A 16,808-nucleotide genomic window follows, 5' to 3' on the forward strand; every position below is an offset into this window, starting at 1 on the left:
GAAGGGTCATGAATCTTTGGAATTCTCACCCAGAAGCAGATCACCTTTCATTCTTCTAAACTCCAATGAGTATAGACCCAGTCTTTCCTCAGAATAAAATCTCTTTTTTTCCCAGGGAATCAATCAATATATCTGCTCCTTCCACGCAAAGTAAATAGTGCTGAATACCAAATGGAAGAGGAATATGTAAGAATATGTTGTTGACAACAGAAAATTAATAAAAGTGCCAGTGGCAACAAAATTAAATTTGAGATGGTCCCTTTTAGAAAACTACAGCAGAAAACACTATTCTTTTAGTAGTTATTCTTGAATGAGCAATGACAGATGATGTGGAAGAATTGAGAGATTTGGTGATTCGAGTTCACAGCTATTCAAGATAAGACCACTAAAAAACTAACTGGTTTTAAGGCAAGTGTTGGATATAAACATCAAGATATTAAGAAAATGTGACACTGTAGGAAACATGTTGAGCCAATAGAGAAATACAGCAAAGATTCATTAGAATGCTGACTTTATGAGGAAATACAAAAGTGAAGAAAAACTTGAAAATGGTTCTGTTTTTATTAACCAGAGGAAATTACTGAATGATTTATAGATTGCTTAAATTATGGATATTGAAATAGGGCAATTAGTTTTACAGTCCCATTATAGATTGTCAAGATTAACTATATATGGTAATAAAAAAAAGAACCGGGAACATGTTTTCTTCACATAGAAGGTTAAAAGTTTGTGAAACGTATTGCAAAGTTGGTGACTGAAAGAAAGATTATGTCAACAATTGAGGGTAGATTGGGTAGATGGTTAAAGGAAAGAGGAACAGTGCAATAGGGAACGAAAGCAAGCAGACAGAATAAGGACCACTGTTCAGGTTGAAAATAATCACCATCCTAAACTAAACGGTGTATAAGGTCTGGTTCCATGTTATGTAACTACAAAATACCTATGTAAAGAAAATAGAACTATTTTTAGACAAAAGTTACATAACTTTCTGCACTCTACTGTTCGTCTACAACTACGTTATATTTTACAGTTAAATTAATTGCAATTTGAAGTTAAAAGTACATAAAGTTCAATTTAAAACCTCAGAAACTAGACAAAACTATATATATTTACAATTCATCAAAACAAAAACAATTACCTTCAAGCCACAATCTTTATTTATAGCCAGATTACCAGGCTTCAAATCCTAAAAGCAGAATTAAGTGTAACATGAATATAAACATTTTCTGATAGATTAATAAATATCTCAGTTACATTTGCTTTGTGACATGTAACTGTAACAATTATAAAATACTGTCAATTGGACAGAAACATCTTAAACGTCATTCTTAAAGCAATAAAAATCAAAATCTTTTGTTGAGTTACTGTTGCAAATATTTTTTTAATGTGGTACTGTGGTATTAGATACAATATCAAGTATTGATCTATCAAATAATTCTTGTAATGTATGAAAAGCAAAGGAGTGATCCAGCTCTTGCCTTATATTTTTGATCTGAGTCAGTGATAGGGACATTACAACACGTGCCTGGTTTAAAATTTGAGCAGTTAACTATTAATTGGTGCACTCTCCATAGCAATGCTTCTATTCATCACAATCCATCTGCCAACCAATCAACACTCTCTTCTAATATAGTATAAATGTTGAATTGATATTCTTGTGAATTGTCTTGATGAATGCAAGATGAAAAGTTTTGACAAACTGTGTCTTTTTCAGCAATAAAGTTCTACTCTATTAAACAACTCTTTCATATAAGGTGCATACTATAGAATGTTATTTAGACGATATCATTATTTGAATCTATAGTAGATGCAATAATGTGGGGTAATTTACATTGAATTTGTTATGATTCCCTAAGAGTCTGATAACTTCTAAAGTAAATTTGAATTTTCCAGTGACCAATGCAGTTTCTTACAATATTTAACATTTAAAGTTTGGGAGAAGATTTGTAGCTCGGGTGCTCGTTGTTGTGGTTCTGTTTGCCGAGCTGGGAATTTGTGTTGCAGATGTTTCATCCCCTGTCTAGGTGACATCCTCAGTGCTTGGGAGCCTCCTGTGAAGCTCCAAAGGACTAGCCACACTACCATACATCAAAAACATTTCTGAACTGACAGCCAGACTGCTGCGACCACTAGGACTCATAACAGCACACAAATCAACAGCCACTCTCAGACAACAACTCATCAGGATGAAGGACCCGATACCCAGCATGAACAAAACCAATGTAGTGTACAAACTCCCATGCAGTGACTGCACAAAACACTACATAGGACAAACAGGAAGAACAGCTAACGATCCGCATCCATGAACACTAACTAGCCATGAAACGACATGACTCGCTATCCTTAGTAGCCACACACTCAGATGACAAGCAACATGAGTTCGACTGGGACAACACTACATTATAGGACAAGCCAAACAGAGAACAGCCAGGGAATTCCTAGAGGCATGGCACTCATCCACAGATTCAATCAATAAGCACATCGACCTGGACCCAATATACCAGCCACTGCAGCGGACAGCTGAAACTGATAACCGGAAGCGGCAGGTACAAATCACTATAAATGCCGAAGGAAACATCACAGAAGCGCTTCACAGGAGTCTCCCAAGCACTGAGGATGTCACCTAGACAGGGGACGAAACATCTGCAACACAAATTCCCAGCTCGGCGAACAGAACCATGACAATATTTAACATTTTGTAAGTAATAATTTTCAACAGCAAACAGTAAAATTAAGAAATTCTATTTCATCAACGAAAATACCTTTGAAGTTGTCATGCTAACCCTAGTTTTTAATGGTAAGTTTCAGTCCTTTGGATTTTCTTTACAACAAGTAAATGACAGGGTATTTTTTAATCTATTATTCATCACCAGTAGATTACTTGTGTTTTCCAATCAAAGAAGACAGGGTATTATAATTATATAATCTGATGAACCTGTCCTGATCATTATGGTCTGCTACTCATCACAGTAAAAGCTGATTCTACTTTTATGCTTTAAAAAACACAACAATCACGGTTGCTATTGGAAACAGCCTTGGTTTGCAGAATATCAGCATGGAAGTACAGTTTTTTTTAAATAAAAAGGCTGTATCAAAGTGTTGTTCCAAATATCAATTTCACACTATTAAAATATGGTATATATATATTACTTGCTTAGGTAAGCATTGCTTTAACAAATGTCTTGACAAATCTTTTAGATTCACACTGTTATGACTATACTTGTTTTCTGTTCATCACTGGCTCTCAACATTCCCCTCTGATTTTGCTGCTCTTTTAGTTGGTGTTCTCGTCTTCCTTATTGTTTCTCAGTTCCAAACTTAATACTGAAGTGTTATTCATTTCTAAGGCTTTAAAATTGAGGATCTTTGCATTGTTTCAGTCTTTCTTAACCCCTCAATGTTTTAGCATTTTAAGATTCAAGCTTAGCATTGTCTGTTTAGTTTGTCTTGAATTACTTAAAATGCTTGTTTTTGCTCCAGAGACCTTGACCCAAAAATATTGATGTTATCTGTGTAAACAATAAATTCTACAACATTATAAAAAAAATCAATAAATGGTGATTTCATTTATTTTAAAATGAAAGTGAAATGCAGTTGTGCCAAAATATTCTCATCATCAACTCATCATTGTCAGGAATAGAGTAAAGTCAGTTGTGATGTAATATGATAGTTCCGTTCTTATGCAACCTCGGTTAATAAGAAAATTGTGCAATGGCCGCGCCATGTAAACTAATGGGGCTGAAATCGCATTCTAGCCAATACAGGTTTAGACCATTATTTGCGTTCTACAAATAATGGTCTAAATTCTTCAATTGCGTTAAAGCCAATTCACGTTGAAGAAATACACATTATAACAGAACCGACTATATGTAGAAATGGGTCTTTGCCTGATTGACAGTATGATAAGTTGAGTCCTGTCAGTGTTTTGACTTTTTAAAATTGGCCTCAATAATTTAGGTGAGACCAGTGAAGACATGATAACTAAATTCACAGACAACAGCAAGATAGTTGTAGAGACAACATGCAGAGGTTGCAAAAAGATATAGATAGATGGAGTAAGTGAGAAACCTCCTTGCAGATGAAAAAGAGTGTGGGAAAATGTGAAGTCATCTACTTTGACAAGAAGAATAAAATAAGCTGAGGATTACTTAAATGAAAAATGACTGCAGAACTTTGAGAGGCAAAGGGATCTAGGTATTTAGTGCTCGAGTCACAAAAACATTAGTATGCAGGTAATCAAGGCAATTAGTGGAATGCTGATCTTTATTAGCAATGGGACTGAATACAAAAGTAAAGATGTTACAGAAGGCAATGCTGAGATCACATATTGAAAATTGTGTGCGGCTTTGGTCTCCTTATTTAAGGAATGATGTAAGCGTATTGGAGGTAGATCAGAGGAAGTTTACTAAGTTAATATATGAGATGGAAATGTGTTGCTGGAAAAGCGCAGCAGGTCAGGCAGCATCTAGGGAACAGGAGAATCGATATTTCGGGCATTAGCCCTTCTTCAGGACCCGAAACGTCGATTCTCCTGTTCCCTAGATGCTGCCTGACCTGCTGCGCTTTGCCAGCAACACATTTCCATCTCTGATCTCCAGCATCTGCAGACCTCACTTTCTCCTCTAAGTTAATATATGGACTGATTTGGTTGTCTTAGAGCTTATGCTAGAAACGTTGACTCTCCTGCTCTTCGGATACTGCCTGACTGGCTGTGCTTTTCCAGTGCCACACTTTTCGACACAAACTAGGATTGTTACCACTTGAGTTTAGAAGAGTGAGGAGTGACTTGATTGAAATGTATAAGATCCTAACAAGTCTTGATAAGGTAGGTATTGAAAGGATGTTTCCTCTTGTGGGTGAGTCTAAAACTAGGGGGCATTATTTTAAAATCAGGGGTCACCTTTTAGAACAGAGATGAGGAGAATTTGGTTCCTCTCAGTGGATTGTGTCTCAGAAGGCGATGGAAGCATCAAATAATTCTAAGGCAGAAGTTGATAGATTTTTGTTCGGCAGTGTAATCATGGTTATTTATAATAGATGGCACTCTGGTATTCAAAACTCAAACAGATCAGCCATGATCTTATTGAGTAATGGAGCAGGCTCAAAGGGCTGAATGATCTTTCGCATTTTTATATGGAAAGAATTGTGCTAAATTTGAAAATTAGTGAGCTTCTTTTTTAACAATTCGTTGGAAATTACCAGATCATACTACAGGTTGTTCCGCATAGTGCATGTTTTGTTAACAGGAATTCGTTGTAACATGATTGACAAATTGGGGACACTGTTTCTAAAGCGCGAACCTTTAAAATGTGTGTTGATCATAATGCAATTCTAGCCCAATTAGTTTAAATGGTGCTGCTATTACACAACTTTCTTATAACACAGGTTTGCATGAGAACAGAACTACTGCATTAAAGCAGAACTGACTGTACAGGAAAAAGCCTCTGTTTAAACAAGCCATTCCATTGATGGAGACTAAAATCCATTTGTCTTGGGCTGGGAAGATAGCAAGGAGATATTGAAAATAAAATAAATAATCTTTCTGAAATAATATGGTTTGGCAGTATAACCTCCAACAAAATGCTACTGTCAGAAACATGGTGATTTTTTTTAAAACTCAAATTTTGTGCAGATAGCTGTAACCAGGAAACGAGTTCCAAAATTGGCTAAGGATGGTACATGGTCAGATTTGGTGCATTAAGAATTGGCAAAGGCTGTACTGGTCTTGAATATTGTACAAATAGATATGATAAGAATGCCCAGCATTGGCAATAAAATAACGTCTTGGTGATATATAGAGGGTGCTCTTTGGAAGTTGGGAATACAGGTCGAATTTTCCCATTTGCAGTAAAAGTGTTGTGCCACATGAGATTCATGGTCTGTTTTGGCTCAGAACAACTTATCTCATGCATTTTATCCTCTCTCCACTTAAGCAAGCAATCTGGCTCCTCAGTGTCCTTCTCAGGAAATCACACAGGTGGAGGTGCTCACCAGTGTCAGAAAACTCTGTTGTTTTACAAAACTGGTGCCATATTTAAAACCCACCTGCACACTACTTCAGACTCTGCATGCTAGAAACTCAGTTGGAAGGTGTAGCACTGGAGAAGCACAGCAGGTCAGGCAGCATCCAAGGAGCAGGAGAATCGATATTTTGGGCATAAGCCCTTCATCAGGAATGCTAGAAACACATCCTCACATCACGATGCTCCACCATTACAATTCAAAGGAACTCCCCAGTTTACGGCCAGGTACCTGGAGACGTTGTGGATGGGGTGGTTGAGGAGGACCAACCTTTCTGGGGACCATCACAGGAGGTCAGGCCACTAGGCCAAGTCAACCTCAACCCAAATAGCTGCCCAATCAGTGCAATATTCAGGGTGAATTAGTTCCAAATCAGGGTGACATGTGACTTGGAAGGGAACTTGCAAGTGGTGATATTGCCATATAACTGTTGTCCTTGGCCTTCTAGGTGGTAGAGGCTGGTAGAGGTGCCACACAAAAGGCTGCTGTGCAAGATAAAGATGCATGGCATTATGGGTAATGTATGAGCACGGGTAGAGGATTGGTTAACTAACAGGAAGCAAAGAGTGGGGATAAATTAGTGCTTTTCTGGTTGGCAATCCCTGACTAGTGGTGTGCCTCAGGAACCAGTGTTGGGACTGCAATTATTCACAATTTCCATAGATGATTTGGAGTTTGGGATGTGTAGTATGTCAAAGTTTAAGATGACATTTTGGCAGACCAAAGTGTGGAAATGACTGTGAAACTTTGCCCACTCACTTAAACTATCTACGTCCTTTTGCAAAGGTCTGGCAGATGGAGTACAATGTTAATAAATGTGAAATCATCCATTTTGGTAGGAATAACAGTAAAAATAAAGACAATTTTTGAATGGTAAAAAATTGCAGCATGTTGCAATGCAGAGGGACCTGGGTGTCCTTGCGCATGAATCACAGAGGGATGGGTCTTCAGGAACAACAGGTAATTGAGAAGGCAAATAGAATGTTGTCCTTCAATGCTAAAGGGATTGAGTTTAAAAGCAGGTGTATAGGCTGCTGGTGAGACCACACCTGGAGTACTGTGTGCAGTTTTGGTCTCCTTACTTGAGAAAGGATATACTGGCACTAGAGGGAGTGCAGAGGAGATTCTGGGGTTAAAAGGGTTGGCTTATGAGGAGAGACTGAGTAGACTGGGATTATATTCATTGGAATTTAGAAGAATGAGGGGGGATTTTACAGAAGCATGTAAAATTACGAAGGGAATAGATACAATAGAAATAGAGAGGATGTTTCCACTGGCAGGTGAAACTAGGACAAGAGGGCGTAGCCTCAAAATTAGGGGTAGCAGATTTAGGACTGAATTGAGAAGGAACTTCTTCACTCAGAGGATTGTGAATCTGTGGAATTCTGTGTCCAGTAAAGTAGTCGAGGTTACAATAGTGCATATTTTTAAAGTTAAGATAGATAATGTTTTGAACAGCAAAGGAATTAAGGGTTGCGGTGAGAGGGCAGATAAATGGAGCTGAGTCCATGAAAAGGTCAGCCATGATCTTATTGAATGGTGGAGCAGGCTCGAAGGGACAGATTGCCTACTTTTGCTCCTAGTTCTCATGTTCTTATTTGGAAGGTGCTGTCAAATGAGCTGTTGTGAGTCATGTAGTGCATTGCGCACATTACACACTGCTGCTACTGTGCATTGGTCTTGGACGAAATGAATGCTGAAGGTGGTGATTGGGGTGGCTGTCAAGCAGAATTTCTTGTCATGGATGATGTTGAGTGACTTGAGTGTTATTGGAGCTGCACTCATTCAAACAAATGGGAATATTCCATCGCACTCCTAACTTCAGTTGCAGATGGTGGGCAGGCTTTGAAGAGTCAGGAGGTGAGTTATACGTCACAGAAATTCTAGCCTCTCATGTGCTCATCTTGCCATTGCATTCATACAGCTATTCCAGTTGAGTTTCTGGTCAATGGTAGTCAACAGGATATTGATAGCTCAGGATTCAATGATGGTAATAATGAATGCCAAGGGGTGATAATGAGATACTTTCTTATTGAAGATGGCCATTGCTGAGCATTTGTATAATGCAAGTGTTACTTTCTAAACCTGGATAAGGTAAAGCAAAGCTTTACAACTGCAAATTATTCTTCTTCAGGACTGAAAGGGTTGAAACATTGTGCTTGTTATCCTGTAGATAATGGGGAAGCAGGAACAAGTGGAAACAATTATAAGGATTATTGTTCAGGTATTGCTACATTTGAACACTGATTGCTTCAGTATCTGAAGAGTTGCAAATGATACTCACCACTGTGCGCTGATGATTGCACATTGGTACCACTGACCTTGTGATGGAGGGATGGTCATTAATGAAGTAGCTGAATATGCTTGGGCTGAGGACACTATCCTGAGGAACTCTGCAGAAATGGCCTAGGACTGAGAAGATTCCTCCCAAAAAAACAGCCATCTTCCTTTGTGCTTGGAATCCCTCCAATCGGGGGGAAATATTTTCTGATTCCCACTGAGTCTAGTTTTATTAGTGTTCTTTGATGCCATAATTTGTCAAGTGCTGCCTGGATTTAAAGACAGTTGCCATCTCTTCAGTTTTTTTTTGACTAGGTTTGGACAGAGGTTGTGAACCCATACTCAGCATTAGTCAGCCGGTTATTGTTAAGTGCTGCTTTACATCACTATCAACAATACATTCCATTATTTTAATGATGATTGAGAATAAATTGAAAAGGAGAAGTAATTGGCGAGGTTGGATTTGTCCTGCTTTTTGCATGCAGCATATACCTGGGCAATTTTCCATTTCAAGTCGCATTCCATTTCCATTTTGCAGGTAACGGGACGGCTGGAAAATGAGAAGCCTTCAAAAATGAGATAATGAGAATCCAGAGAAACTATATTCCTGTTAGGGTGAAAGAAAAGGCTGGTAGGTGTAGGGAAAGCTGGATGACGAAAGAAATTGAGGGTCTGATTAAGAAAAAGAAGGAAGCATATGTCAGGTATAGACAGGATAGATCGAGTGAATCCTTAGAAGAGTATAAAGGCAGTAGGAGTATACTTAAGAGGGAAATCAGGAAGGCAAAAAGGGGACATGAAATAGCTTGGGAGAATAGAATTAAGGAGAATCCAAAAGGTTTTTACAAATACATTAAGGACAAAAGGGTAACTAGGGAGAGAATAGGGCCCCTCAAAGATCAGCAAGGCGGCCTTTGTGTGGAGCGGCAGAAAATAGGGGAGATACTAAACGAGTATTTTGTATCAGTATTTACTGTGGAAAAAGACATGGAAGATATAGACTGTAGGGAAATAGATGGTGACATCTTGCAAATTGTCCAGATTACAGAGGAGGCAGTGCCTAATGTCTTGAAACGGGTAAAGGTAGATAAATCCCCAGGACCTGATCAGGTGTACCCTAGAACTCTGTGGGAAGCTAGAGAAGTGATTGCTGGGCCCCTTGCTGAGATATTTGTATCATCGATATTCACAGGTGAGGTGCCAGAAGACTGGAGGTTGGCTAATGTGGTGCCACTGTTTAAGAAGGGTGGTAAGGACATGCCAGAGAACTATAGAACAGTGAGCCTGATGTCAGTGGTGGGCAAGTTGTTGGAGGGAATCCTGAGGGACAAAATTGGAGGTGTAATGGACAGCGAAGAGGGTTCCCTCATATTACACATATTTGGAAAGGCAAGCACTGATTAGGGATAGTCAACATGGCTTTGTGCGTGGGAAATCATGTCTCACAAACTTGATTGAGTTTTTTGAGGAAGTAACAAAGAAGATTGATGAGGGCAGAGTGGTAGAAATGAACTATAGGGACTTCAGTAAGGTGTTCACGAAGGTTCCCATTGGAGATTGGTTAGCAAGGTTAGATCTCACGGAATACAAGGAGAACTTGCCATTTGGATACAGAACTGGCTCAAAGGTAGAAGACAGAGGGTGGTGGTGGAGGGTTGTTTTTCATATTGGAGGCCTGTGACCAGTGGAGTGCCACAAGGATCGGTGCTGGGTCCAAAACTTTTTGTAATTTACATAAATGATTTGGATGTGAGCATAAGAGGTACAGTTAGTAAGTTTGCAGATGACACAAAAATTGGAGGTGTAGTGGACAGCGAAGAGGGTTCCTCATATTAAAACAGGATCTTGGCCAGATGGGCCAATGGGCTGAGAAGCGGCAGATGGAGTTTAATTCAGATAAATGTGAGGTGCTGCATTTTGGGAAAGCAAATCTTAGCAGGACTTATACACTTAATGGTAAGGTCCTAGGGAGTGTTGTTGAACAAAGAGACCTTGGAGTGCAGGTTCCTAGCTCCTTGAAAGTGGAGTCGCAGGTAGATAGGATAGTGAAGAAGGCGTTTGATATGCTTTCCTTTATTGGTCAGAGTATTGAGTACAGAAGTTGGGAGGTCGTGTTAGGGCTGTACAGGACATTGATTAGGCCACTGTTGGAATATTGCATGCAATTCTGGTCTCCTTCCTATCGGAAAGATGTTGTGAAACTTGAAAGGGTTCAGAAAGGATTTACAAAGGTGTTGCCAGGGTTGGAGGATTTGAGCTACAGGGAGAGGCTGAACAGGCTGGGACTGTTTTCTCTGGAGCGTCGGAGGCTGAGGGGTGACCTTATAGAGGTTTACAAAATTATGAGGGGCATGGATAGGGTAAATAGGCAAAGTCTTTTCCCTGGGGTCAGCGAGTCTAGAACTAGAGGGCATAGGTTTAGGGTGAGAGGGGAAAGATATAAAAGAGACCTATGGGGCAACCTTTTCACAAAGCGGGTGGCACGTGTATGGAATGAGCTGCCAGAGGAAGTGGTGGAGGCTGGTACAATTTCGACATTTAAGAAGCATTTGGATGGGTATATGAATAGGAAGAGTTTGGAGGGATATGGGCTGGGTGCTGGCAGGTGGGACTAGATTGGGTTGGGATATCTGGTCGGCATGGACAGGTTGGACCGAAGGGTCTGTTTCCATGCTGTACATCTCTATGACTCTAAGTCATGGGGTCGCACAGTTCAGAAACAGGCCCTTTGGGCCAATTCATCCTTGCTGACCAGATTTCCTAAACTGAACTAGTCCATTTGTCTGTGTTTGGCCATATCCCTTTAAATATTTCCCATCCATGTACAGTACCTGTTCAAATGTCTCTTAAATATTGTGATTGTACCCACCTCTACCACCTTCCCTGGCAACCCGTTCCACGTATGCACCACCTTCTGGGTGAAAACTTTGCCTGTCAGGTTCTTTCGCCTCACACTTTAAACTTATGCTCTCTAGATATGGACTCCCCCTACCCTGTGAAAAGATCCATTCACCCTATCGACGCTCTCATGATTTTTATAAACCTCTTTATAAAGATCACTTATCAGCCTCCTACACTCAAGGGAAAATGTCACATTCTTCCCTCCAATACCAGTAACATCTTTGAAAGTCTTTTTGGCACCATTTCCAGTTTCATAACATTATTTCTATAACAGGCCAACCAGAATTGTATGCAGTATGCCAAATGTGGCCTTACCAATGTCTTATACAGCAGCAACATAATGTCCCAATTCCTGTAATCAGTCTCTGACTGATGAAAGCAAGCATGCCAAATATGGTCTTCACTGCCCTGTCTACCTGTGACGCCAGTTTCAAGGAAGTATGTACCTGTACCTCTAGGTGTCTCTGTTCGACAAAATTCGCCAGCCTCACCATTAACAATCTAAGTCCTGCCCTGGTTTGTCTTACCAAAATGCAACACCTCACATTTATCTGAATTAAACTCTATGTACTCTGCCTTCATCCATCTTCTTGGTCACCTCTTCAAAAAACTCCATCAAATTTGTGAGACACAATTTCCCACGCACAAAGCATATTCCTAATCAGTCCTCACCTTTCCAAATGCAGGTAGATTCTGTCTCTTAGAAATCCCTACAACAACTTACCCACCACTGATGTTAGGCTCACCAGTGTTGTTTCCTGGCTTTTCCTTGCAGCCTTTCTCAAATAATAACACCCTCCAGTCTTCCAGCACCTCCACCCATGGCTCTCAACAATACAAATACTTCTGCTAGGGGTTGCCAAGTCAGTGCCAGTATTGTAACTGTTCTGGAACAGCTTGGTGAGGGCACAGCTAGTCTTCAGTATGTGATTACGTCCATTCCAGCTGTCTGTGAGTTTGTAACCTTCAGGGTTCACTCAGTTCCACGGGAGCTACATTTCACTGTTTCAAAATATCTGAAATGTTCAGTTTCACCCAGCAATTGGAAAGGGGAAGTGTTGTTATTGTCAGGTTTTTACCAGGTCATGGAGTTCATTGCTCACTGAAGAGGACTTCAAAAGTTACACAGTCAGTTGGACAAAGGGAGAGAGACTCCATGTTGCAGTGCTGCTGGGAAGCCCAGTCAAAGCTGCTCCTCACTAACATCTGGGGCCTGTGCCAAAATTGAGAGAACTGTCCCACAGATCAGTCAAGTAACAGCCTGACATAGACCTACAGAATTATACCTTACAATATACCAGACACTATCCGTGTAGTTTAGCTTCCTTCCCAGCAGCACTGCAACATGGTGTCTCTCTCCCTTTGTCCAACCGAATATGTAACTTTTGAAGTCCTCTTCAGTGAGCCATGAACTCTGTGACCTGGTAAAAACCTGACAATAACAACACATCCCCCTCCCCATTGCTGGGTGAAACTGAACATTTCAGATGTTTTGAAACAGTGAAATGTAGCACCCTTGGAACTGAGTGAACCCTGAAGGTTACAATCCCACAGAAAGCTGGAATGGATGTTATCACATACTGAAGACCTGTGTTTTAGAACTAGCTGTGCCCCTCACCAAGCTGTTCCAGAACAGTTACATCACTAACTGGCATTGACTTGGCAACCCCTAGCATCACTAACTGGCATTGCTATATACAGTGACTTGTTGTTATCCGGTCTGGTTTCATTCCTTTTATCAGGTTTGTTGTGATTAAATACAATGGAATAGCTTGCTATGCCATTTCAGTGGACAGTTAAGAGTCAACCACATTGTCATGGATATGGAATCACATGGAGGCTAGATCAGGCAAAAAGAAAAGGCAGATTTCCTTCCCTAAAGGATACTGGTGAACCAGATGGAGTTTTATGACAATCAGCAATGGTCAACATTACACTGGCTCTTAATTCCATCTGCAGCAACTGGATTTGTATCAATGTCCCAAAGCATTAGCTTCAGTCTATGGATCAGTTGTACAGTAACAACACCACTACCTAACCTTGCCCCTCTTCTACTATTATGACAAGTTGTAATACTTTAGTCAACAAGACAAGGACATTGACTGGTTTCTTATCCCTCACAGACATTGAAATGTAGTAGGATACAGATTCCAAGCTGGAAAATAAGATTGGAAAGAATGTATTAAAAGTTGGATACAGTGGCAGAAATGTGTAATGAAGATTTCCCACCCCATTTCCCTGCAGCAGCAATGAAACTATGCTGTACAGTGGAACAGAATCAAGAAAGCTTCAAAACACCAGCATCAAGCAATACACTTTGGCTCCTTTGAACACAAACTGTCAAGTTACACTTGTTACTGAGTCATACAATTGGTTCTCCTCCCTGAGTATCTTCTGCAATGCCAACCAGTGTGGCTCAAATATAACCTTGTTAGAAACTAAAATGTGGCCTTAATATGTAAAACATTTGGCACAGCAAGCCTTTGGAGTGAACAATAAACAGTTCACTAATGGAATACATGCCAGGAGCTGAAGTGGATGCCACATTTCCAGATCTTCCCAACTGACATAAAACGCAAAAGTAACAAACTATTAGCATGGGCCAACAAACTTATGTCTCTATATTTATGAAGAAATAAAATTATACTGAAGCAAGACAAATACTTTAACTTATATTGCACTGCACTTCCTCCAGATGAAAAACAATACAGGTTTCAAAGTCTGTAAAATGTTCCTTTGGAACTCTGAGTTGCACATTCATGATAAAAAAAAAGTTACATGGGACTGAATTTATGACACTGGTTTAGACCTACTGCAGATCAGCAAAGTAGGATGATACTGAGGAACGAAAGCTGCTGGCTCAAGCCATTTACCACCCATATGTTTCCAGTCCAAGGTCGCACAAAAGGTAAAATGTTGGTAATTAATACATACCATAAATCACGCTGTATAAGTTGACTCAGTATATATGGTAGTCCCATTTTCTACAAAGTGTGTCTAGGTCTACAGTCGTCATATAAATTTCACCCTCTGACCCCCAGCCACTTCTGACAATAAATTTCCTCAGTTCCTGGTTTATTATAATTTCAAAATCATCAATTGTTAAAAATGTAGAAATGCAGAAAGACCGTATGAATCCAAAGACACCTTTGGAAATAAAAGTGACTCAGTGGTTAGCACTGCTACCAGGGAGCCGGGTTCGATTCCAGCCTCAGGCAACTGTCTGTGTGGAGTTTACACATTCTCCCTGTGTCTGCCTGGGTTTCCTTCGGATGCTCTGATTTCCTCCCACAATCCAAAGATGCGCAGGTTAGGAGAATTGGCCGTGCTACATTGCCCATTATGTTCAGGGATGTGTAGGTTAGGTGCATTAGTCAGGGATAAATATAGAGTGGGGTTACTCTTTGGATGGTTGGTGTGGACTTGTTAGGCCAAATGGCCTGTTTCCACATTATAGGATTCCATCAACACTGAACTTCATAGTTCCATGAAAAAAGATGACCTACAACCCTAAAAAGTAACTTATTGAAACCATGTTGAGAATTTACAACAAAATGTATGTGAGATTTTTCATCCTGATTATTAACACTTTCCTTACTGTTTTATATGAATTGTAAAACTCTGCGGTGGTCAAATTTCTATGGGTGGTGTTGGTACATTTTACCATAGCAACTCTAGGGATTGCTGTAGCCCACAGTGGTTCTGTTGGGACCTTTTTACTCGATGAAACTCAAGGCAGAGACACTAATGGAGAGTAAAAGCGCCTTAATGGCAGTTGAAGTTGGTGCACATTTGAAAAGAGTCTCTGTTGTATTAATAAATGAATAGTTTTTAGATAAGCTAATGTGAATGATTTCAATTGATTTGTAAACAGTTTCTATGGAGTTACATGTGTCTCAATTAATCAAATACAAATTAATGGTCCCCTAATTTGTTTTGTTATTAGTGAATTATAATATAGGAAGGAAAATGCTTTGAAATTTGCAATTGAGTTTAATATAGGTTACTTGCTTGGTTACTTGCAGAATGTAGTTAGATGGACAGACAGTGACTGGTTTTGGTACAAGTTTTCTACTGCAATATATGAGAACAAACTAAATTTTGCAAGTAAAATAATGAAAATATTCCTGCTCCCAAGGAGAGTTCAGCTTTTGTGCCTTTTCATGTGAGCAGTGTACATTTGTTCTGTGTCTCGAATATAAGGCTAAGTGTTTACTTTCCTTTTTGCAGCCTGGTCTGACACATTTTATACTTGCTATTGAAGTCAACCCCTGCTTTGGGAAGAAGGCTGAGAGGCTTCGGGGGTAGACACAGACTGCAATCTATTGCATTTTTATAAGCCTTTCAGACTCCTGTCTCCAGCAAGGTACACACCTTCAGGTCAAAACAAAGCCACATGTGCTTTGTTTGCAAGGCATCCAAATGGTGAAGCCATTACAGCAGATTAAGTGCAAGTACATAATAGTCCAATGACCAACAGAAATTATTTCTATCAATTGTGGACTTTATTTTTGCTAATATATTAAGTAATATAATAAATGTGAGCCATTGTCCCCATATATCATACTCCCCTACTTCCACAACCACCTGAATCAGCAAATTAGACAGCTTTGTATTCGACATATTACATAAATATATAACAGATTAATGAAATTTTCTCCAAGATGGTACATTGTTCCTCTATATTCTTTCTAATAACAGATATTTTAAATCAGCTTACCCTGTGGATTATTCCAGTTGAATGAATATACTGAAAGAAAAATGAATAGTATCTATTATCACAATATTGTTATAATTATTTCACTTAATTAAAATGTTCTTGTTTCATTCATAGTAAATTCATCAAATCAGAATCTTCAGATGTAACTCTGTGCAAGTTTCTGTGAATTAAAATTGGGCCAGTAGTTTCAAAATAGATGAAATGTAAAAAAATCTATCTGGCAGGTACATGGTGTAGTGCATTGATATGTAAATATGCTGTGTTACATAGTAACACAAGACAGTTTCATAAACCCAATGACTGCTTCAAATTCCTACAGCTTGTTAGAAGAGAAAAAAAAGTGAGTGATGGCTACATCTATACAGCAATTCATCTTTCTGAGTTATCCTCAAAAGTAGAAGAGATAAGAATAATTGCAATTGGCTGCCAGGATCTCCCTTTGGAGAGAGTTGATTGTTATAGTGGCCTTTTTTTTCCAGAAAGGGGCGAAAAATAGAACAGGCATCATATAATCATGCAGCATTTGCCTTGAAAGTGGAAATTCAGATAGATTCAATGGTCACTATTTGAACTATGTTGCTGGACCATACATCTGACATACCCCATGGTCTCCCTGGTTCAAATTCCCTAGGTTGTCCTGGGGTCTCAGAAACCAGGGTTAAAAATGTTATTGATTTTTTTTTTCTTTTTGTATCAATAAAAAGAAGATCTGGGTTATTATCAACGATAACATAAGCTGTGATGAAAACTTGCATGTGTGTTTTTTTCTAGTGCTATCTATTTTCTTCTCTTCTACATAATCTCTACTTGTGAATTCATATCAAAAAACAAAGTTCTATTTAGTGCAACAAATTTTTTTTCACATTTTAATAGGAATGACTTGGCA

At 39.3% G+C, this 16,808-nt stretch overlaps 1 protein-coding gene across 1 annotated transcript in view; it reads right to left on the minus strand.

Annotated features, from left to right (window-relative positions):
* The window catches only part of LOC122563201 (mitogen-activated protein kinase 13-like), a 72,935-nt gene that overhangs the window by 24,051 nt on the left and 32,076 nt on the right, over window positions 1-16,808 (minus strand). Inside the window, exons 5-6 of the mRNA XM_043716754.2 lie at window positions 15,923-15,952; window positions 1,139-1,186 (exon numbers count right to left, since the gene is read on the minus strand). Of these exons, the coding sequence (XP_043572689.1) occupies window positions 1,139-1,186; window positions 15,923-15,952 (78 nt within the window). The remainder of the gene's footprint in view (window positions 1-1,138; window positions 1,187-15,922; window positions 15,953-16,808) is intronic.

Source organism: Chiloscyllium plagiosum, unplaced genomic scaffold, assembly GCF_037043375.1.
Source record: "Chiloscyllium plagiosum isolate Xiang-an unplaced genomic scaffold, Cpla_swu_hap1 HiC_scaffold_26, whole genome shotgun sequence".
Lineage (NCBI taxonomy): Eukaryota > Metazoa > Chordata > Chondrichthyes > Orectolobiformes > Hemiscylliidae > Chiloscyllium > Chiloscyllium plagiosum.